Source organism: Pungitius pungitius, chromosome 17, assembly GCF_949316345.1.
Source record: "Pungitius pungitius chromosome 17, fPunPun2.1, whole genome shotgun sequence".
NCBI classification, from domain to species: domain Eukaryota; kingdom Metazoa; phylum Chordata; class Actinopteri; order Perciformes; family Gasterosteidae; genus Pungitius; species Pungitius pungitius.
Window position 1 is genome coordinate 14479651 of NC_084916.1, and position 22460 is coordinate 14502110.

At 45.0% G+C, this 22460-nt stretch overlaps 3 protein-coding genes across 8 annotated transcripts in view; 2 read left to right on the plus strand and 1 right to left on the minus strand.

The window, feature by feature from the left end:
• fhod3a (formin homology 2 domain containing 3a) overlaps positions 1–7847 on the minus strand; it is a 36859-nt gene extending 29012 nt beyond the window's left edge. For all 6 annotated transcript variants that reach the window (XM_037474656.2, XM_037474653.2, XM_062558393.1 and 3 more), the window contains exons 1-3: positions 7332–7847; positions 3198–3307; positions 1146–1213 (exon numbers count right to left, since the gene is read on the minus strand). In XM_037474656.2, coding sequence (XP_037330553.2) covers positions 1146–1213; positions 3198–3307; positions 7332–7496 — 343 coding nt within the window. In that variant the 5' untranslated portion in view covers positions 7497–7847. The remainder of the gene's footprint in view (positions 1–1145; positions 1214–3197; positions 3308–7331) is intronic.
• Positions 7848–9504: 1657 nt separating this feature from the next.
• LOC119219722 (sodium-dependent neutral amino acid transporter B(0)AT1-like) lies at positions 9505–15470 on the plus strand. Its single transcript, XM_037475101.2, has 12 exons — positions 9505–9840; positions 10984–11124; positions 11223–11360; positions 11464–11645; positions 12857–12967; positions 13048–13160; positions 13246–13374; positions 13458–13620; positions 13711–13915; positions 14212–14371; positions 14494–14656; positions 14754–15470. The coding sequence occupies exons 1-12, from the start codon at positions 9642–9644 to the stop codon at positions 14952–14954; spliced, it is 1905 nt and encodes a 634-aa protein (XP_037330998.2). The 5' UTR covers positions 9505–9641; the 3' UTR covers positions 14955–15470.
• Positions 15471–16394: 924 nt separating this feature from the next.
• LOC119219730 (sodium-dependent neutral amino acid transporter B(0)AT1-like) lies at positions 16395–21970 on the plus strand. The gene is made up of 12 exons (XM_037475116.2): positions 16395–16656; positions 17249–17389; positions 17754–17891; positions 17986–18167; positions 18276–18386; positions 18918–19030; positions 19127–19255; positions 19353–19509; positions 19607–19811; positions 19900–20059; positions 20824–20986; positions 21071–21970. The coding sequence occupies exons 1-12, from the start codon at positions 16458–16460 to the stop codon at positions 21278–21280; spliced, it is 1908 nt and encodes a 635-aa protein (XP_037331013.2). The 5' UTR covers positions 16395–16457; the 3' UTR covers positions 21281–21970.
• The last annotated feature ends 490 nt before the right edge of the window (positions 21971–22460 follow it).

Here is a 22460-nt window from a genome sequence, read left to right on the forward strand (position 1 = left end):
GTTTTGGAGGAAGGCAATAATGGAAGTAACAGGAGGGAACGCTTTTCAAAGTGACACGTTTCCTAACGCGCCCGATGTGGATATTTGTACAAGCAACAGATACAGGAAATGTTCAAAGAGACTCATTGTGTTTAACTAAGACGGCGTCCTTTACCAGAGGAGAGGTGCAAGGTCGTGGCTTTGTGTCCCCTACATTGGTTTAATGAAAACTGCAGAAAGACACATTTCAAGACGATCATTTAGAATCGTTATTTTCTTTTTTTCAGCGTTGTCACAAATGAGATTGACAATATTTTTTTTTTATGACAAACATTTTCTCTGCTTAACACTGTTATTCCCACTCACGTTTCACCTCATCACGTTCTCAACCAAACCCGGGCACCAGATTCGAAGATCCAAAATTAGCCGCTGCTATCACTGGCATGAAGAATGTGGACCATGCAGGCGAGTCATGGAGGAAAGGATATAAAGAGAGTGAGCTGCACGCAAGGAAATGAGTTCATCGCCTGTTCTAAATGTTGTGTTAAAGGGAAATAATCCACGTGTGCTAAAAGGATGATTATTTTCTAGATTATGAATTTTAGAGATGGAGAAAATGGAATCTTGCAACGGCTGAAACGCTGAATTATGGATATTTATGAACGATAACCAGTTCTAGTAAAATGTACAATTTAACAGAATCTGAATCGCACAAAAGACAAAATGGTACTTACATATATTTAGCACGTATTTAATCAAAACATAAGTGATGGACTAACTGGAATTTTAACATAACAGTGGTGGAAAACTGAGCGTTTGTGTGCTGATGTCTCATCATTCCCTCCCTGGAAACTCTGTGATTCAGTTCTTTCTTACAACTCTCATCATAACATCTCCTCTTCTGTGCTACCATGTGTTTCCATAAGCACCCTCTAACTTTCAATGACACACACACTCCTCCTCCTCCTCCTCTTCACCATCACAAACTGGGGAGGAGAGTCAGGGGCGTCACGCCTCGACCGACCTAACAAAGCTTCCCTTGACTTTCCTCTCTTTTCGAACGTGCTCTCAGCCTCGCCGATGCGTCCGACGGGGGGGGGGGGGGGGGGGGGGGGCAACGCGTGCATCCCACACGCGTGTAAACGTGTCGCACGGCACTCACTCACCTATGCAGGCGTGCACCCGGACGGTCAGCTGGGTCCGTAGGATGACGCTGTGCTTCTTCCCTCTGGACCTGAAAACGGAAGAAGCAAATATATCTTTATGACAGCAACAGTATTATATATACACATATATACATATATATATACATATATATATATTATACCTCCGCTTTGGTGCAGGGATCCGTCTCGTTTCTCATTTTATTGACTTTTTATTAATTTGACAATGTATAATGGAGACAGTGTTGCTTGATGGGAATCGCACAGACAAACAGCGGCCTGCATCGGATCCGTTCCCCCCCCCCCCCTTATAACTGATAAGTATCAGAGCCCAGAGGCCGCGGGAGCAGACACAACACAACGCACACACACAACCCCCGCATACCGCCGTCAGGACACATTCATACAAAGCAAAAAGAGGGGTCCGTGGGATCTAATCACTCACTTCCATCGCCGACATGCCGACAGCATCCAATCCGAGCGGGGGCGGGGGGCACTGCCACCATAACACGCAAAAGGCGGCCGTGAGGATGACACACACACACACACACACCCAAACAAGACAGCAGCTGAATTCCAATCCTGCTCCTGAGCTTTGTTAGCAAATGGAGCAAAAAACGTTAACGTGATTTGCAGAGATGAGTGATGATAATATGGATGAGTGATGAATATGTCCTGCGTGAGATTGACAGGTGAGAATGAGTGAATGAAATTAGACCCATCGCGAGGGAGAATGTAAAGGACGGTTTTGAATTTTTTTTTTTTTTTTAAACCTCCGGGAAGCCAGAAAGATTCATTATACTTAATAGTTTGTTTGATTCAAATCACAATTTCAATATAGTTTGGATAACAATTAAAGAGCTCTGGTGGCTCGGATGAACTCTGCAGGATAATCTGCAGGAGTGTAATCCCGCCGTTAGTGGAAGCCTCCCGTGAGGACTCAGTTTACAGCTGTGGTGAGCGGCGTCGATCCACAGCTGGAATCACCATCAATTCCCCCCGATAGTCCCTCTACAACTATTCGGTCTTCATAATACATAAAGCTTAGTAATACATTTTGTGTCTATTTCACAAACGGCGGAAAAAAAACATCCCACCGACGAGCAGATTTGAATGTCAAATTGCAACAATAATACATATATATATATATATATATATATATACAATAATACCTGGAATTCACCAGCACCATAGCTTTTAATAAAATGATGTGGTTGGAGGTTGACACAATAAAGATGATTATTTTAGTTATTTTAGTTTTTTGGCGCTATATAAACAGTAATCCTCCAGCAGAGGCATCCATCCTCAACCAAGAGGATGATAAACCCGGGAGGGGGGGGTGGGGGGGGTCAAACTTTACCCGACGCGTGACTCACTTCCCACTTGTCCCAGCACACCTGACCTTTTGTACGGCTCGTCCAATCGAAACCAGTTCTCCAAGATCTCAACCACACACAGGCCTTTGTACACCTGTCCAGCCATCTGTCACATGACCTACCAGGTGTATAAGACAGACACACCCTCACGCACCCTTTAAGGTACACATGGACACAACCACGACAAGACGGGGGGGGGGGGGGGGGGAGGTGCGTCAGGGGTCAAAATGACTTTTCAGTGGAGGCCGTGAGCTCTTCTCTGATTGATCTAAAAAGAGACGCTGGCACTGAGATATGAAGGGCTGGAAATACTCCATGATGCCGTTTCTTCCGACAGGTTTGCGAACTGTGAAATTTTTGTCACAAAGATCCGAATATCAATTATCGCAACAAAAAAAAAACACAGTGAGAGAGCTGTGGCTGTGGAAAGGGGGGGGGGCACATCTGTCTCACTTTCCAGAGCGCTTCATACTTTCCATGAACTCGTGCTTCCACTAAATCCATATCCAACAGCTTGTCATTTTTCCCCATTTTCATAGGAATGGAGAAACTCAGTAAAGACACACGTGTGTGTGTGTGTGTGTGTGTGTGAGAGAGAGAGAGAGAGAGGGTTTCGAGATGTTTCGACAGCGTGAAACCCGACGTGAGAATGTTGGGTCCAAATGAGAAGCCCTCTCACCCTGAGTCATCCTGCTGAAAGCCCTCCAGCTCGTCCTTCTGCTCGGCCAGAGAGGACTCCAGGTCCAGATAGGTGCCATTGTGGGAGAGCTGCAGCGTGCAGTCGTCGAGCTGTGGGGAAACAAAAAGGAAGCAATCGGGAATCACACAGGGCTTGAACTGAAACGGCTCGATTACAACTGCGGTGAAAAAAAAACAAGGGGGGGAGACTTGAGGATTGAGCATTTAGACCTAAATTAGGAGGATGGAAAATAGGCCCCAGCGCTTTGGACGCATACGCAGGGTGGCATGTGAGAATTCCACTGGCACACGCCGGTGGACTCCAGGTACAAACGTCTACATGTTTGCGAGGCGGTTCGTCGGTTCACTGAGGCCCTGATTGCGTTTATTCACTTTGAAAGGACATATTCCGTCCGTGTGAGCTTTGACCCTGTGTCCCGCCGCACCAGCTTGCCTCTGAGTAATGGGAGACCGCCTGCTGAGTCCGAGACACCAGGCGCGCAGCAACATATTGACGTCCCAGGTGGATGGCAGGTGGCAAGCAGACACCCCGCCTTCAACTCATGAAAAGTAGCCCACATCACGGGCCTGTTCTGTTAGAATAAGCCATGAGCTCTGCAGCTCATTGCTAAAGCCGCCCATGCTATGAACAGGTGAGTGACAATCAGCGCTGTGCGTTCAGTTAGCAGTTAGCACCTCCATATGGGGTACCCTTGCCTGCGGTGTGCTGCCAAACCCGCCCCCCCCCCACATGACATCACACGGGGACCAGCGGTCACAAGACCTGCCGCTGCCCTTCCGCACGTCCCTCCCCCTCTCGCCGGGAAACAGAGAGACGGACTGCCGGACGGACTCACGGCATAAATATAACCTTGCTATATTTAACCTGGCTCCCCCCCTCCCCCCACCCCCCTGAGGCTCCAGAGCGGGCGTGTCCGCAGCTTTTTTTTTGGTCTGAGAGCCACCTGAAGGGCAGAGGGTGACACGGAGGGTTCCTTCAAGTGAGGAACCGTATGTAATTGGGTGTAGGGGCGACAGGAGGAGGGTGGGATCGGGTTTCAAGCTCTCGGCGGTCGAAACGCGCTGCTGGTCCTTTGCAGTGAGTGTAGCGTGAGTGCGACTCACTGCCACTGCAAATAATCCACAACATACGCTCGCATCGGGAAATAAATAAAGGAATAAAGCTTTGACCCAACAACCCTACGAGTGACTCTTGCTATTTTCGGAAGCATGAATTGGGATGGAATCATGTGCCTTAAGCTCCTCTCAGCTTGTTTGGATCTGCTTCCCGCGCGGTGGCTACAGCGCTCCTGTCGCTTCAGATCTTCTCAGTCTTTTCCGTCCTGTGTCCTCACCTGCACCGGCTCATTCTGTCATTTTTTTCTCTGTATTTGTACCAGTCCACTTTCACTTGGGTCACGAGCTCACATGGTCGGATCCGTCTTTTATGACCCGGTTCTTGGTGGTTTCGGCCTTGCCTGAACTGTTGTGTTTACTGAACTGTATTGCTTTTGGACGGAGTCTCCCCTGTGAATACATTACAATGGGCCTTCATCCTGAGGAGGACATGAATGTGTGTAGCGAATATCTGCCCCAAACCGTTGGGTAGTTTCGTGAGATATTTCAGTGCTGGACCGCCACGCTGTCGCTGCCACGTCTAGAACCGTTATTAATCGAGAAGAAAAGAAAACACATCAATGTAGAGCTTCTTTCTAGTCTAGTGCTTTGTGTTTGTGTGTTTGGAGGGGGGGGTTAGAGAGGGCGGAGGGGGTAGGGAGCCGGGGTAATCGTGCCCTGTCCCACTTTCCTGCATTTATGTAGGACAAAAGCATTTCTTGTGCCCAATCCGCTGGCATTATTCAGCGTTTTTTTTCTTCCTGTAAAATATTCCACTTTGGAGGCTTTGTTTATGAGTCCAACACGTGCCACAAGGACAGAGACCACCCCCGCCCCTCTCGCTCCGCCTCCAGTTCCCTGCTTTCCTTTGGTTTTATCTACACACACCTTACTCAATCGTACATATACTGCTCAAACAGCAACAAGTGAGCCTCCGTAACCGATCCGTAACACAACACGCCAACACTTTGCTAGGGTAATAGAATAGTAATAACACAATAAAACGCGCCGTGCTGGACGGAGAGGTGGCTCCAGCGGGAACCTGCAGGCTCTTCACACCTGAAGGGATACGACCGAGAAAAAAAAAAAACAAAGGACCAAAGCAGGGAGTAATTACTTCCATGTTTGAAACAAACACTTAACAATGACCTTACGCAACTTAAACGATGAGTTTTTAAGAGCTTCTTTGTGTCAAACTCATGAGCGCGGAGGAGGGTGTGTTCTACACAGCTATTAAATCTCCCAGTGTCGCTTTAATGGGAACCCTTTGGTAATAAAATAAAAGTTTGGCTGTGTAGCCTTGGTCTTTGTTGTTTTGGAAGGGGAATCAGAGTCCTCCCACGCAAAACTGTTTATGTAGGACCGAACCGGGAGGCTTCCGCATTGAGGTTCATTCCGATCTGTGCAATTTAACACCTTTAACATCCAAATGTTTGCATTTTGGATGGACGCATTTTCGGTGCGTTTGCGTCCACAAACTGGCGTAAGGGTCAGGAGTGTCGGAGGAGGAGGAGGAGGTGGAGGTGGAGGAAGAGGTCAGGAAAACCACGGCACCCGGGAGTGAGGAGAACAAAAGTGTCGCAGGGATCCAGGGCCCCCCCCCCCCCCGGCCGCAGGAATTCTGGGACCGAGTGACCTATACTTTGCATGCGGGGCCGGGCCCGCCGTCCACAGGGCTCTACCACCGGGACGTAATGACACGGTGTAGGCTTTTTTTTTTCTTCTCAGGGAACAGCACAGAAGGTTAAAACAAAAAGAGAGAGAAAGAAAGAGAACTCAGGAAGTCTTGCTGGATTTTGGCTTTTTCCAATGATCTGATAGCATTCATCGCCGGAGCCTGTTGAGCAAATTTGGAACGACTCAGTTTCATCCCTATAATCTAGGCTCAATATCCCCTTCGCCGTTGCGCACAGTCCTTCCTTCTGATGCCAGAGGAACATGCAAACATGAGCGCAGGCTGTGGCATCTGTCTGCGTGTAGGTTGTAATCATAAGCTTTGCTGTGCCGTGGGCCATTTTTCATTTGTTTTGTGGCTTTTAAAGACGGGGCGGCAAAAAGAAAGAAAAAAAAAAACATTTGCTGCTCTGCTGTTGAACGCCGATCTCTCGCCGTCGGAGGAACTCTCTCTTTCTCTCTGTGCCTCACATTGATTTTCAATTCTGTCTGTTTTTTTTCCAACTTGAATTATACAGCTTTTACATACAAATGAAGCATAAATACAAGGTCACAGAGCTGAAGCCTGTGTGTGTGTGTGTGTGTGTTGTGACCAAGCCTTGTCAGTGAGGAATGTATTGCTTTTTCTTTTCTTTTCTTTTTTAAATTCCTGGGTTAGTGAAATTCACTAAGAACGGCACATGGACACCTTTTATCAGACACACTATCGTAAATCTGACACTAGATCTGATCACGCGTGGTTTTGGGCCTCTGGGCTCAGGGACACACAACATCTGGCTGCACCGATGCTTTAGTCCAACCTGTCACTTTGACCGACTTTAAAAAAAAAAAAAAAAAAACACAATCAGAGGTAACTTTGACTTTGTTGACCCATTCTCAATTCGTAACCTCGCCAACGGAGAGGTCAAAAGGTGAGAGTCAGCTGAAAAGGAGCCGTGGAGATCCTGAATCTTTCTCAATCGGCACACGGGCAAAAAGTACGCCGACACGGGATAATATCGGTGTGCTCTTCAAGGGGAAACATTTGGCAGCTCCGTTTCAGTCCTCCGGGCCGGACAGCCTATCAGTGGGGGCCTGCCGTGCCTTCCCAAAATAACCCCTTTTGCATTGGTGGCCACGGACGGACGGGGTATTTGCAGTGGGCTTAAAGTGGAAAAACAGCAGTGAAGAAAGAAAAGAAAAAAACCCGGATGTTCCTGATTTAAAATCAACAAATTTTTTCTCCGCGACAAAGTTAATTGTTCACACTTGGGGGGGGGGGGGGGGGGGGGGTTTGTCACAGTTTCTTACGCTGTAATAAGATATACACAGATATACGTAAGCACGCGTCATTTTAGGTCCGTACCTTGTGCGGGGTCCTGAGCAGCCGGTGGATGCCCGCTATCTGGTTGATGAGGGGGATGTCCTCCCTGAAGGTGTACAGCGGAGGTCTGGTCGGCTCCGGGAAGTTGGTGCTGTTAAACGGATCGGTGTCATCCAAGAACTGAACCCTGCACACGAACGTGGCCATGGCGCATCCATGCAAGTGTCTCCTCCGAGAGGTTCAGCGCCGGTCCGGCGGAGGGGGGGGGGGGGGGATCGAGCCCGACAACGACAACGTCAACAAACCCGGCGGTCGCCAAGCAGCGCGTCGCGTCCTCCCGCAAGACAGGGAGGGGTGTGGGTGTGGGTGGGTGGGTGTGGGTGGAGGGTTAAGGGGAGGAAGCCGGCCGGTGTCTCGCGACGCCTCCCGTTAGCTTTGGTTCCTCGGCGGGTTATTCCCGGAGAGGCAGGTGGCCGGTGATGCCGGAGAGTGAAGGATCAGCGCCGCTTCGGGACAGCCGGTCTGCTGTCTGTCTGTCTGGGTCCCAGTAAATCCTCCCCCCCCCCCTCTGCCTCATCCCTCCCTCCCTCCCTCCTCCCGGCTTACTTTGGCTTCCTAAATGAAAATGAGCTGCACTAATCCTGTAAAAATATTCAGAGGCTATGAGCAAAGCCACCAAAAATGATAACAATGGTATGAATCATTTCATGAATTATGATACAAAATATACGCTTGACGTGCCATGAAGTAATCACCAAGTAATACATGGAGTATAAATTAATTATACTCGTATGTCTAAATAAGCACTGGAACAGTATTGTTGAGTGATTGTTTCTTATTATTACGTTTGAAAGCATTGTTGTCATTACTCAGATGGGTGTTTCCCGTGAGGTGTACTTTGAGTCGTTGGGGCCCTCTTGTGGTAAAACATATTAATGCAGGTTACACTGATTCTGTCACAAACTCGTACAATTTATTATTTTAACGGCTTATTAATCGAATTGTTCAAATTCTAACATTTAGCAAACACAGACTATTTCACGAGGTAAACATTCCAGTAAAATGTTCTGTTGCATTGTATGCAAATTATTTGAGTCTACACGGACCAAAGGTGTTGCCTAGTAATGCAATTCAATGAAAGGGGCTGTTTGGTGAACTGAAGGCACATTGGGGACATAAAAATAAAAAATAAAATGGAATTAACTTTCTGTAATCGACTTGTGAGTAAATTGACATTCAATATTGATTTCATGATTGACCCTTTGTCTGTGCACTTGTCATATGTGTATAAGATATTCATTTATTATATAACATGTTTGCCTAAGAGAACAGTCACTGGAGGGGTGGGGCGGCTATCAAGATTTACAGCCACACTAGTAAGTGTACAGAAAAAAAACCCCACATCATCAGCTTCATATTATGACTTGTTGTAGGGTGAAGATCAAAGTACGAAAGTTCCTGCACAATAACTCACTGTTCTCTTATGTAGCTCTGCCACATTCTTCAGCATGACTAAGAACTAGTATTTGTTAATGTTTATTATATATGTAATTCGGACTGTAGTAAGCTAATCTCTAACCATAAACATATCCGCTATAGTGAGTTTCTGTTTTTTCAAATGGCTCTTAACTAATATGCAAGATGTGTTGTTCAAGGAATGATAACCCATCATAAATGATTGCTAATGACCAGACAATCGGCTTTTAAGAGACGACTTTTTAGGCTTTTTCAGTCAGGAAGCAAATCAGACGGGTTTGTCACCATCTCCACTGCCGTCATTCTACCTCTGCGATCACACATTTACAGGTTGCTTCTCAACGGGTCGCTTATTAACAGCTCGTTTCGCTCACATTCACCTCTCAGGCTGGAAGTAAATCCACAAAATGTCATGAATGGAAAAAATCTCGGTTTGCATATTGTATGTAATGAGTTCTCTTCTTTGCAGACTGGATGTGAAATCCAGTTGGTACCTTGTTAATAAATAACCTCATTAGAGGCGTCAGAGTCGGTGTGTTTCCAGCTCTTGTAAATTAACTGAAGAAACAGTTGTTGTTGTGTTATTTGTCAAATTGTGTCCCCTGCTTCGTCTCTGTGTGGAACACATTACCAACACACATAGACGCACCCCTTTCTGATTGGTGGGGAATACTTTACGATGCTGCGGACACACACACACACACACACACATGCACAGATGTGCAGATTGCGGTCTCTGATAAAAAGCAGTACTCTCGAAAATGTTCAGCTTCGCCCGTCCGTCATTTTTCACATGAAGACTGGAGCGACTCCACACACACACACACACTCACTCACTCACTCACTCACACACACACAGACACACACACACACACCATGAGGCTGGTTCTTCCAAACCCCGGGCTGGAGGAGAGGATCCCCTCTCACGAGGACCTGGAGAGGTTGGAGGAGGTTGAGGTAGGGGACCGGCCCAAATGGGACAACAAAACCCAGTACCTGCTCACCTGCGTGGGCTTCTGTGTGGGTCTTGGCAACGTGTGGAGGTTCCCGTACCTGTGCCAGAGCCACGGAGGAGGTAGGCTCTTCTTCTCTCCGGCTAAAACGTTCAACAAAATCTTCCTTTTTCATAAAATTATAGTGTCAAATTTGAAGAATGAAAATAACCAGTTTAATTTTTTTTAAAAATGCCACTGTTAGACCAGTTGATTGAGTGAATGGATGAAATGCAAGGTGTGTTTGCAACCCTGATGTTGCCCTGTTAATAATTCATGGCAACCTCTTTGGTGGATGTTCGTTTTTTAATTACAGACCGGTGATTCTGATGTGAGTCGAAGGTATAAAAGCCCACGCATTGTGCAAGCCCATCTCCATTATTCCATTATAAGTCGATTTATAACACTATGATGCATCATTACGGTCCGAGTGTCTGCACTTAAAGTGATTTAGGTTAAATATTAACTTCGAGGAGGTGAACGAAAGCCGTGTAAAAGCAATAAACTCCCTTTTACAGCAAAGAACCACCGACGCGTTAAAGCGCAACACATGGCGTTGTTAAAATACAACACTGTGAACGGATCCGCTCTGCGGGCGTCGTGGCCTTTGGCCCATTCTTAAATGGCGCTGAGTGCCGCCTTAGAGACGAGATGTAGATAGAAAAAACACCAACTAATTCAAATAAGACGGGTCTAAAAGGATATTTATCAGCTGTGTGAGGCGGCGTTCCACACAATGTAAATGCTGAAGTTTAACTCAGTGTTGGTTATGACGCAAATTTTAACTAGATACACAGTTATGGTATGATCAAAGCGATGGAAATTCGCCCCGGTAAAGGACGTGAATGTCCGTGCCAAAACGAAATGTCATAACAATAACAAAGACGCTGGGAAATCAGGGGGAGTTTATCGGATCAAAGGAACATAAATGTTGGTCATTTAATGGCAACCCACTTTAAAACGGTTAATTGCAGTCATCAATATTCCATGTGTGATTGAACTTTGTATCAGCTGTTCCCTGCGTTATCTAAATCACTCCCTCCCACCCCCCCACCCCCCCTCCTCCTTCCCCACCCAACCGCCCCGTGCTTCGTCATGCACGATGACGAAGCACATTGAGGCTCACGACCACCCGTCTCCTATTGGTGGCCGCTGTACTTCGTGTGTAAGGATAAAAAAAAGGCAGATGATCTGAGCTGTGTGTGTGTCGCCGTGCGTGTCCCCAGGCGCTTTCATGATCCCTTTCCTCATCCTGCTCGTCTTCGAGGGCATTCCCCTGCTGTACCTGGAGTTCGCCATCGGCCAACGCCTCAGAAGAGGCAGCGTGGGGGTTTGGTCGGCCATCCACCCCTACTTGACTGGAGTCGGTACGAAAGTCTTGCTCTAAATCTCTTTTTTTTAGAAACCTAAACTGTCACCAAGCAGCTAGGACCAAGGTGTTTTTGCTATTCCCCCTGCGCTACAGGCATTGCGTCCATGACGGTGTCGTTCTTAGTGGGCATGTACTACAACACCATCATGGCCTGGGTGATGTGGTACTTCTTCAACTCTTTCCAGAGCCCGTTGCCATGGAGCCAGTGTCCTCTCAATGCCAATCTCACAGGCACGTTGCCAAAGAGAATAAAAAAAAAAAAATTCAGCCTCGATGTCTTACAATTACAATTTACCCAACAGTTTTGATCCCCCCTCCTCCCCCCTTCCCGTAGATCTGGTGTCAGAATGCAAACGCAGCTCTCCCGTGGACTACTTCTGGTACAGAGAGACGTTGAACACCTCGGAGGCCATAGAGGAGGCCGGGGGTCTGCAGTGGTGGATGGTGCTGTGTTTGGCTGCTGCCTGGAGCGTGCTCTACATCTGCTGCATCAGAGGGATCGAGACCACAGGCAAGGTACGCCAACAGGGACCTGTCACCCCGATTGGCCCCCCCGGGCCGACCCGACGTGATGACGTCCAATGTCGACGAGGCAACGCGACGCATTCCAGACAATATTTTACCGTGACAAAGCAACGAAAAGGTTGCTATAAAATAATGGCTCCAGTAACCTTGTAAACCAGGGTGCGCGACTCCACCTTTTTGGTTTTCAAGTGTTTTCCCTGCCGTGACGTCAAAATCTACCGAATGGAAGAAGTCTAATCCAGTTTATACAAAGTTATTAGTTAAACCGGTTACAAAGTCTAATCTTTCCAACCATCAAAGCAGCTGGTTTAAAAGGGGCGTCTGTCTTTTTCTTCATGTGGTTTTACAAACCTCTCCAAATAGTTGACAAAGCAATATTAGATTAAAAAAAAAAAATGGGGCGTGTCAGCAGCAGAGATAACCACCACGTCACACTCTAAAGTTTGAATGTTTATTTGAGTCAGGTCAAAAGGTCAAGTACCTGCTTTACGGCAGAGAGAAATAAAACGTTGGCTCTTGGCAAAAAAAATAAGAAAATCCACATCCACAATAAGAATGTCTCAATATACGTCATGGACATTTTCTTATTCCTGATTTAAAATGCTGTCCAACAAACTTCTGGAAGGACGGGAATTCTCCGTCTTCTCTCTCATTTGCTCCTCTCTTATCAGTAACAGATAGCACTGCACTCCATAAAGCACCTCGCTGTCCACTCCGAAGACCTTGGAAGCGTTTAGCATTTATTACTGGAGATAATCGTGACTGTAAGCTGGAAGTTGGATGGGGCACGACAGACACTACATCTAAATAGTGTTACGCCCCCCCCCCCCCCCCCCCCCCTACCCCTCCTCCTTCTCACGGGTGACTTTTCTTGCCGGCCCTTATTGAACATTCTCATGTGATTCCATTATGTTTTATTGAGTTTAGATAACCCATTTTTTATATTGGGAACCAGCAACATGGAATAACACCAAGTGCCCATTTAGAGTTAATTTCATCTCATTTGACTTCCAGTCGTTCTTTTTTAGCAGTTGATTCATTTCTATAAAAATAACAAATTCACCCTGCTTCGTGGTCTCTAAACTGGTCTCTGTGGCCATGATGTTGCGAAAGGTTAAAATTGGTTAAAAAAATAAATAAAATAATAATATTTCAAAAATATGAAATAGCACCTTTGAATTTGTCTCTCACCTTCCTTTCAGGCCGTGTACATCACCTCCACTCTGCCGTACGTGGTCCTCACCATCTTCCTCATCAGAGGGCTGACTCTGAAAGGATCCGTGGATGGAATCAAGTTCCTCTTCACGCCAGACGTTAGTCATGTGACCGCTTTGTCTCCCGGCCGCCGGCGCGGAGGCCGTTTCGCTCTGCTGACGCTGTCATTGATCTCCAGCTGGACGAGTTGGTGAACCCGTCAACGTGGTTGGATGCCGGAGCTCAAGTGTTCTACTCCTTCTCCCTGGCCTTCGGGGGTCTCATCTCGTTCTCCAGCTACAACCCTATTCAGTGAGTGAAGAATTTTTTTATTTTTTATAATCAAAAATGAAATGAATTGTTTGCTAAAACTATGAATTTTATACTTTTCTTCCAGCAACAACTGTGAGCTAGATGCCGTCATCATCTCCATTATTAACGGCTGTACTTCTATCTATGCCGCCACTGTCGTCTACTCGATCATCGGCTTCCGGGCTACGGAGCAGTTCGACGCCTGCCTTAATGAGTACGGCTTCACGCGCAGCGTCGCGTCGGTTTACCGACAGAGCGGGCAGTAAACCTGTTCCTAAAACCTCGCCCCCCTTTCAGAAACATCTTGATGCTGCTGAACGCATTCGATCTGACCGAGGGAGCCATCACAGAGGTCAACTATGACGAAATGCTGCGCCAGCTCAACGGCACAATCCCAGGGTCGGAGGTCATTCGGGGCCTGGACCTCAGCACCTGCAGCCTCAGGGAGTTCCTCAGTGACGTAGGGTCTTTTTTGGCAGCCGTCATTTGCAGGAAGCGAATCCGTTGAGGGTTACGACTGATTGCACTTTTATTTTTATTTATTTTTCAGGGAGTGGAGGGAACCGGTCTGGCGTTTATTGTGTTCACTGAGGCCATCACAAAGATGCCTGTTTCTCCTCTCTGGTCCGTCCTTTTTTTCATCATGCTCTTCTGTCTCGGGCTTTCCACCATGTTTGGGAGCATAGAGGGAGTCGTGGTTCCCTTGCAGGACCTCAATATCTTTCCCAAGAAGTGTCCAAAAGAGGTGCTCACAGGTAAACGGTGCAATAGACACATGTGTTTTTTTTTCACTTTGCATGTTACCAAGGATGTGGCTTGAGAAAAATGGGTCAAATATTTAGTTTGGTGACTTTAGAGCAAAAAAATCATCATCAATTGTCGGGTCAGCATAGATGCTGCAATAACATTCAGTAAGAGTTTGATTGACAGGTGGTTCACTCAACGAGTGCTTCTTAGTGGCCAACTAAGTGGTCGTAAAAAAAACACGGCAGATGGGTTGTTAAACCATGTCGGGTGGTCACTGATGAGTTGTTTTTGTTTGGGGTTTTAGGCATTGTGTGCCTCTCATCCTTCTCGGTCGCCCTCATCTTCGCCCTGCGCTCCGGTAATTACTGGTTGGCCCTCTTCGACGGCTACGCGGGCTCCATCCCTCTGCTGATCATTGCTTTCTGCGAGATGGTTGGCGTGGTCTACCTGTACGGAATAGATAGGTAACGTTTTGAAGGAATTCTTAAACAGGAGATCATACATGCATTTGGTCATGAATATTCCTTGAAGTGTAGTTGCAGTGTTTTTTGGTATCTGCTGAGTCAGATCTACTCGTTTTTTCCAGATTTAACAAAGACATCGAGTTCATGATTGGACACAAACCCAACATCTTCTGGCAGGCCACGTGGAGAGTGATCAGCCCTTTGGTGGTCTTGGTCATCTTTGTGTTTTACTTCGTTACCAAAGTCAGTGCCACGCTGACATACATCACGTGGAATCCAAGCTCGGTATGTTTTTTTTGGGTTTTTTTTACATGTTGTTGGAAAGGTTCCTCCGTCAAAATATGCATCAATTTGAAATCTTTTTCTTTTTTTTGTGTGTCAGGATAACTTCCCGGTTTTGGAGACAGTAGAATATCCCAGCTGGATCAGCGTTATCATCTTCCTCTTGGCGGGACTTCCTAGTCTTTTTATCCCGGGATATGCTTTGTGCAAGTTACTCAAGAGATGCTGCTGCAAGAAACAAGTAGATAAGCGTGAGGTCAACACGGTATCTGCCAATGTCAACATGTATGAAACTCAGTAGAAATACACTGTTATAAATACACTGAATACACTGAAATATTACACTGTTTGTTGAACATTTCAAATTTGATGTTTAATATAAGTTTATTTATTCCACAGCAGGTTATGCTTTACTTTCTTAATATTTGGTTTGTTATCGTGATTTTATGAAGAAATCTGAATAAACGTATTGAAATATTCAACAATGATTTTTTTTAATCATATAAGCCAAAGGTTTAGGGACAGATCTAATGTACCTGTTTTTTTCCTAATTGCATTCCATTTGAGGTTTTTCACATAATGTTGTCAAACTATAATTGTTTTTGTGTTGTGATGAAATGACACGTGACAGTGGTGGAAATCCATTAGGATATAATCGAAACAATAAATAGCACTGAGGGACGATCATTTAAACAAAATGACACAGTTTGGTGCTGTTCCACTGATATCAAAGTTTAACTTTCATAGTGTCCGAATGAGCTGAAAACACTGCAACATTAGAACTGAACAAAAATAAATAAAGAAAATATCTTTGAGTGTTTTACATGAATGTGTCTGTGGGTTGTTTTTCTCTTGGGGACATTTTCCAAATAATTCACGACAGCTCAATTCCTACCTCTTATTTTGCCGTAAATGTGAGTGTGTATGTGTCGGCCCAGTGACTAGTAAGCCGTGCGGGTGGCTCCCTGTGCTTATGAATATCCTTATAATAACTCCTTAATGGCCTTCTACACTTAAACATAAACCACCTTGTAAAAGCCAAACACCAGTCTTTCTTTAGTTAATTATTGAATTAGAACGGGACATTGGAACACTGATAACGTGTATAAGCACATTGAATTGCACAGAAACCTCATTATGAAACTTTTATGATAGTTTAATTAGATTCCGACTGCCACTAAGTAATCACATATCTCAAAGACTGAAAGAAGGCACAGCATGATCCTCGAGATAAGAAATGACGATAACTGTAGTGTTCTTTCTGCCGGACAAAACCACTGGCATTTTGCAACATATTTTGTTTGTTTTGTCGCCCATCAAGAAAGCCTTGTGGCCTTACGAGTGGTGACATCATAGATAAAGAGCCAATAGGATGCCCCGTTTACCTCGCAAACTCACGAGGCAACTCTCAGCTCATCTTTCAGCGGAAAGAGTGTGTGTGGCGGACGGTCATGTGATGTACTAACCATTATCAAGGAGGTCACACCCTTTAACGCTCAACCTTGCTGACATTTCATAACCTGACACAGACAGTAATGAACTACCGATGACCTTGGTTCGGGAACATAGGTCGCAGTAAATACCTTGGTGCCATTTCCTCACGGACATGCAGTAGGAGTAAAGCACTCGGATAGAGAGGGAGAGAGATAGTCCACGGAGGAGACCGAATGAGAGAGGACGCTTCATCACCCCCCCCCCCCCCAACCCCCTCCCGCTCACTGGAGTAACTAAAAAAAACGGACACTCAACAGCTGCATTTTTCTTTTTTATTAACTCTCTGAGTCCAGCGAGGTCCGCGGCCACCATGAAGCTGAAGCTGCCGAACCCGGGACTGGATGACCGGATCCCTTCTCACATGGAGCTGGACAGGATGGAGACGGAGGAGGCGGGCGACAGACCCAAATGGGACAACAAAGCCCAGTACCTGCTCACCTGCGTGGGCTTCTGTGTGGGACTTGGCAACGTGTGGAGGTTCCCGTACCTGTGCCAGAGCCACGGAGGAGGTAGGCTGGGATGAGCGAGCGTTATCAAAACGATCTAAATGTGTTTTTACCAGGTTGGAGTAACGGAGGAGAGCTTTTGCAAAACCTAATCTGTAAGCTTTTGAGACTAAATTGAGCCAACAAAAACATCCGTAGCAGTAGTCGATTGCAACACATTCAAGCTGTAGGTTTGCATCTGTAAACCAAGAATATATTATCAAACCTTGTGGGTAACTTGAGGAATAGTATTCTTTTTAAAGGTGCTATAATGTATTTTCAGAGAGAGAGAGAGAGAGAGAGTATCAGTAACACTCAGGGTTTAGAAAATGCTTTTTTCTGTTTGACTGAGATCGAAAGAAAATTAATCAACGTAGGAAATAATCTCCTAACTTAAATTTGCTCATTATTATCAACCAACAATGTGGAACATGTTGAAACTACCGGTATTGTATACTTTCACTATAATAATATGTTGAACTGCATGTGTGAGCGATTTGTACAGTAAAGTGTGCGCGTTTTACAATTGATGGGTAACTTTATGGGACCCGTTTTGTGAATAGAGTGGACTGTTAAATCTCAACTTGGTATGACAATAAGACTCTTGTACTTCCAGGTGCGTTCATGATCCCATTCCTCATCCTGCTCGTACTGGAGGGAATCCCACTTCTGCACCTGGAGTTTGCCATCGGTCAGCGCCTGAGGAAGGGCAGCGTGGGGGTCTGGAGCTCTGTCAGTCCATACCTGGCAGGAGTTGGTGTGTAAAAAAAAAAAAAAAAAAAAGAAGCGTTAGCACATCAGGGTTTGTTCAGTCCAAGGTCCACATCTCACTCTGGACGTCAGTCTCATGGTCCCAACTGAAATATACATGGATTACTTAATGGATCAACATGGCATTTAGTTAAAGGCATTCATGGTCATTTTAACTTGTTGCTTTATTGGATGCTGTTGCATCAAATTTAGCACAGCGCTTATGATACGCATGTTAGTTTCGCAAGTGTGAGCTTGTTAGCACGTCGACGTTAGCGTTAGCATTGTGCAAGCACAGCGAAAACAGAGCGGCTCAAAGTGGCCTCGGACTAAAAGTACTAAAAAAATACTAATTGTTCATTTGGTTGCAGGTATTGCATCCATGCTCGTGTCATTTCTGGTGGGCATGTACTACAACACCATCATGGCCTGGATCATGTGGTACCTCTTCAACTCCTTTCAAGATCCCCTGCCTTGGAGCCAATGCCCGCTCAACGCGAACGGCACAGGTGCGCCCTCACATACCTAGACAAACAGTCAAAATCTGCTGTCCACTCAGCGGAGAGATCACTCGAGTCGAACCTCCTCCTTCTCCTTCTGCAGCCCAGGTGGAGGAATGCGCCCGGAGCAGCACGGTGGACTACTTCTGGTACAGACAGACGCTGAACACGTCGGCGGCGATCGATGATTCGGGGAGTCCGCAGTGGTGGATGGTGTTGTCCCTGGTGGCTGCCTGGACTCTGCTCTACGTCTGCTGCATCCGCGGCATTGAGACCACTGGAAAGGTCGAAAAATGTCACATAGCGTCTGACTCGTGAAATTGGAAGCGGGGTGGCCCTGCCCGCGTTCGGTTTAAATATACTGAAATGTGTTTGGATTGTGTTTGCTCTCAGGCTGTGTATGTGACCTCTACTCTGCCGTACCTTGTCCTCACCATCTTCCTCATCCGAGGACTCACCCTGAAAGGATCCTTCGAGGGAATCAAGTTCCTGTTCACACCAGATGTGAGAACTGTTTCACCCAACATTTGTTTGTATAATTAACAATCATCTAAAAAGAGGTTAAAAGATATACATATTGTAATGTTCAGTCGGCATGTTGACATGTAGATTGAACATTTAACATTTACGTTTAACATTTACATTTAACATTTATATATAACATTGAATATTTACATTTAACATTTACATTTAGATGAAACATTTATATTAACAACTTTGCGCATGTGCTCAACATTATTCTTGGAAAAGTTATTTCATGTATTTACAAAAAATGTTTGAAGAAGTGACACTTTTTTTTTTTCATATGATGAAGCTAAATTTACCAAAACTGTGCAGGATTTTAGAATGCATTCAATGCAATGATTTTGGCCTATTTGGTCTTGTATGTAATTTATCAACTTATTTCACATGACAGTGAGGCATTTTTAAACTCCTCGTTAATTATCCTGGTTTACAGTAAAACGCATATGAATTATTAACAGTGAGAGTGTTTTACTCACACTTCTGAAAAGTTCCAATTTTCTTCTCCTTCAGGTAAATGAATTAATGAATCCAACAACCTGGTTGGATGCAGGCGCTCAGGTGTTCTACTCCTTCTCTTTGGCCTTCGGAGGCCTCATCTCTTTCTCCAGTTACAACTCTGTTCAGTGAGTCGTTGGCTTAAAACGCACATGTGTCATGTGAATGTGTTTTCAGACTTTTTGCCACACCTGATTGCAATTGTTTGTGTTTGTTTTTTTTAGCAACAACTGCGAGCAGGATGCTGTTCTCATCTCCATCATCAATGGCTGCACGTCCGTGTACTCGGCGACAGTCATCTACTCCATCATCGGCTTCAGGGCCACGCAGAAGTTTGACGACTGCACAGGAGAGTGAGTGTGGAATCTCACAAAAAAAAGCAATGCTTTGGATCAACGTGTCCAGACTCAACACATCTCGCCGTGCTTGTCTTTCTATCTTTATTTTTAGCAATATCCTCAAGCTGATGAATGCCTTTAACTACGCCGAAAACAACATCACAGAAAGCAACTACCACGTCGTTCTGTCGCATCTCAACCAGACAAATCCAGACGTCATCCAAAATTTGGCATTGAAGACCTGTGACTTGCAGGCTTTCCTCAGTCAGGTGAGCAGGTTGCATTAGAATAATTAGATGTTAGTTTTTTTGTTCGTATATCTTATTGAAACAAAGCAGTTGACGCATGTGGCGTGCACTTCTTCAGGGTGTGGAAGGAACGGGTCTAGCCTTCATCGTGTTCACGGAGGCCATCATCAAGATGCCGATTTCTCCTATGTGGGCCGTTCTCTTCTTCGTCATGCTCTTCTGCCTCGGCCTCTCGACCATGTTCGGGAACATAGAGGGAGTCGTGGTTCCTCTGCAGGACCTCAAACTGCTGCCTCGGGCGTGGCCCAAGGAAGTTCTCTGTGGTAATCTTTTTGATGAAACGTCGGTTTTTCATGAGTACATTGCTCCAGATACATGAGATCAACCGCTTTGTTTGCGTTGTTTGTGCAGGTCTCGCTTGCGTGGTCTCTCTTGGTCTTGGGATCATCTTCACCCTGCGCTCGGGAAACTACTGGCTGGGTCTTTTCGACAACTTCGCTGGCTCCATCCCTCTTCTGGTCATCGGCTTTTGTGAAATGTTCGGCGTCATGTACATCTACGGCGTCGATAGGTGAGTCCGAGGTCGTGGCTTTTTGGCCACGCTGGAGGATCCGAGTCAAGTGCAAATCTGCAAAATACATACAGGTGAAACTCAAAAAATTAGAATATTGTGAAAAAATGTATTTATTTCAGTAATTCAATTTTAAAGGTGAAACTAATATATTATATAGACTCATTACAAGCAAATTAAGATATTTCAAGCCTTTACTTGATATAATTTTGGATGATTATGGCATACAGCTTATGAGAACTCCAAAATCTCAGAATTTTTTTGGCAGTGTGGGCAGGTGCCTAAAATGTCCTGGTAGACGGTTAAGTTGAATTACTGAAATAAATGAACTTTTGCACGATATTCTAATTTTTCGAGTTTCACCTGCAGTAAGGTGATATTCAGATATTCCTGCTAAATACCCGATGAGAGCGCCTGAATATCAGTGAGGAATGAGGTCGGAAGAAAGTAAGATGCAGATTATTGTGAGCCTTGATGTGCCCGTCGTCCGAGGAGAGATAAGGAAGCCCAGTGTGTCGTGTGGCAACTACGTGAGGAAGGTGGAAAATATGTGTTCGTTGGCTCAGATGAAAGAGGTGAAAACGCTACTTTATAAAACAAGCTAAATGCTGTTTCACCCTACTAAATGTTATTTACTTCAAAACATTAAAGCCACAGAGGTGACTTTATTTACTGTATCTTATAAAATCGCACGGTTGTCTTTTATGGATGCTTTTACACACTGTAAGGACGTAACATCCCCCCCTTTTATTGCTCCCAAACAGGTTTAACGAGGACATCGAGTTTATGATTGGTCACAAGCCAAATATTTTCTGGCAGGTGACGTGGAGGTTTATCAGTCCACTCATTATGGTCGTCATCCTGGTTTTCTACTTTGTCACCCAAATCACCAAGAGTCCCACCTACTTGGTTTGGGACCAAGAGGCGGTAAGTGTGCTCATCACAATAGTTTAAGGTTTTTTTCTTCTACTTGTTCATTGATGTAAATCTTTGCAATTCCTTAAACTACAGCCGAACTTTCCCACCCTTGAACCTCGTGACTACCCTTCCTGGATCAACGTCATCATCTTCATTCTGGCTGGAGTCCCCAGTCTGTCCATCCCAGCCGTCGCCCTCTACAAACTCATCCAGAGGAAATGCTGCAAGGCGAACGACTTCAGCGCCGACGCAGTGGACACGATCTCCGGCAAAATGCAAATGAGCGACAAAATGAAGTTTTAGGTTAGCTTTATTCTCGTATTTAAAAACAAAAACGGAAGTTGTCTTAACTTATCATGTTTTGTGTGGCTTATACAAAAACAGCACAGTAGTGAGTACAGACATTGGGTCGTTTTAAAATAATTTGTGCTTGATTTCATACAATTGTGATATAATTTTCTTGTTGTATCATAGTTCACATGTTGTACATTCCATTAAAAGTGGTACTTTTTGGTAAAGGATCCAACGCGTGTGTCGGTTCCCTTGATATAAAGCTTTAAAAACGTCCACGAGCACCTCAGCAGCTACAGCGATGTCGCATTCATCTCATGCGTAACAGACCAATCGAAGCCATTAAACCAACATTTGTGGTTGAGCCGAGCTCTTATTACAGATCTACAAATGGCCGACTGCATGCTGTAGATATTTATCCCCCGTGAAAATGCTGTGAAGCTAATATTATTTTATGATCGCTAGTTTACAAACACAATGTTGTATAAACATGCGCTATAAGTTTTGACGTACTTAAAGGAATTTATAGATTTCCTTTTGAACAAAAATATGATTAAACTCTTGTCATCGGCACATTTTTAAGGACTTGTGCATTGGGTATAGTAAGGAGAGCTATTGTTAGGTTCCCTTTTATACATAATATAATATAATATGAGGTTCCTGGGGTTTTAAAGGATTTACCTTGGTAAACCTTGGAAGCAACGAGACACCAAATTGTAATAAATATAATTCCTGGTTTAAGGATCTGTCTTTTTACATTGCGACCGAACGGTGGAATTAAAACTTCTGAAGTCTGTCACATGATTCCATTGCTACCAAAAAAACTTTTTCCCCCTTAGACTACATCGTGAAACAGACATCTGTAGACCAGCACAGCTTTTTTTCTTTCTTTTTGGAGGTAAATCAACATATTTGCAATTTTAAATCCTAATTGACCTTGATGTATCCCAAAAATTGGACAAAATATAATATGATTTATTTTTTCACCTCAGTTTAAGTGAATGAGAACATGCCTGAGGGGGGGGGCTAAATGAAGTGCTTCAAGGGATTCAATCCACTTCATCCCCTGAAAATCATTTGGAATAAACCCCTTAGAAACAAAAACACTCGAGTAAAAAATGACCAGTGATGAAACTTAAATATTACTTTCACGCTTTGAAAGCAGATTTCGAATCACATTTAGAACTTTTGG

Coding starts and splice junctions, on each gene's coding strand:
- LOC119219722 (XM_037475101.2), top strand. CDS start 9,642: ATGAGGCTGGTTCTTCCAAACCCCGGGCTGGAGGAGAGGATCCCCTCT. Junction 9,841..10,983: donor GTGCCAGAGCCACGGAGGAG/GTAGGCTCTTCT, acceptor GCGTGTCCCCAG/GCGCTTTCATGATCCCTTTC. Junction 11,125..11,222: donor CCCCTACTTGACTGGAGTCG/GTACGAAAGTCT, acceptor CCTGCGCTACAG/GCATTGCGTCCATGACGGTG.
- LOC119219730 (XM_037475116.2), top strand. CDS start 16,458: ATGAAGCTGAAGCTGCCGAACCCGGGACTGGATGACCGGATCCCTTCT. Junction 17,892..17,985: donor GCTCAACGCGAACGGCACAG/GTGCGCCCTCAC, acceptor CTCCTTCTGCAG/CCCAGGTGGAGGAATGCGCC. Junction 18,168..18,275: donor GCATTGAGACCACTGGAAAG/GTCGAAAAATGT, acceptor GTTTGCTCTCAG/GCTGTGTATGTGACCTCTAC.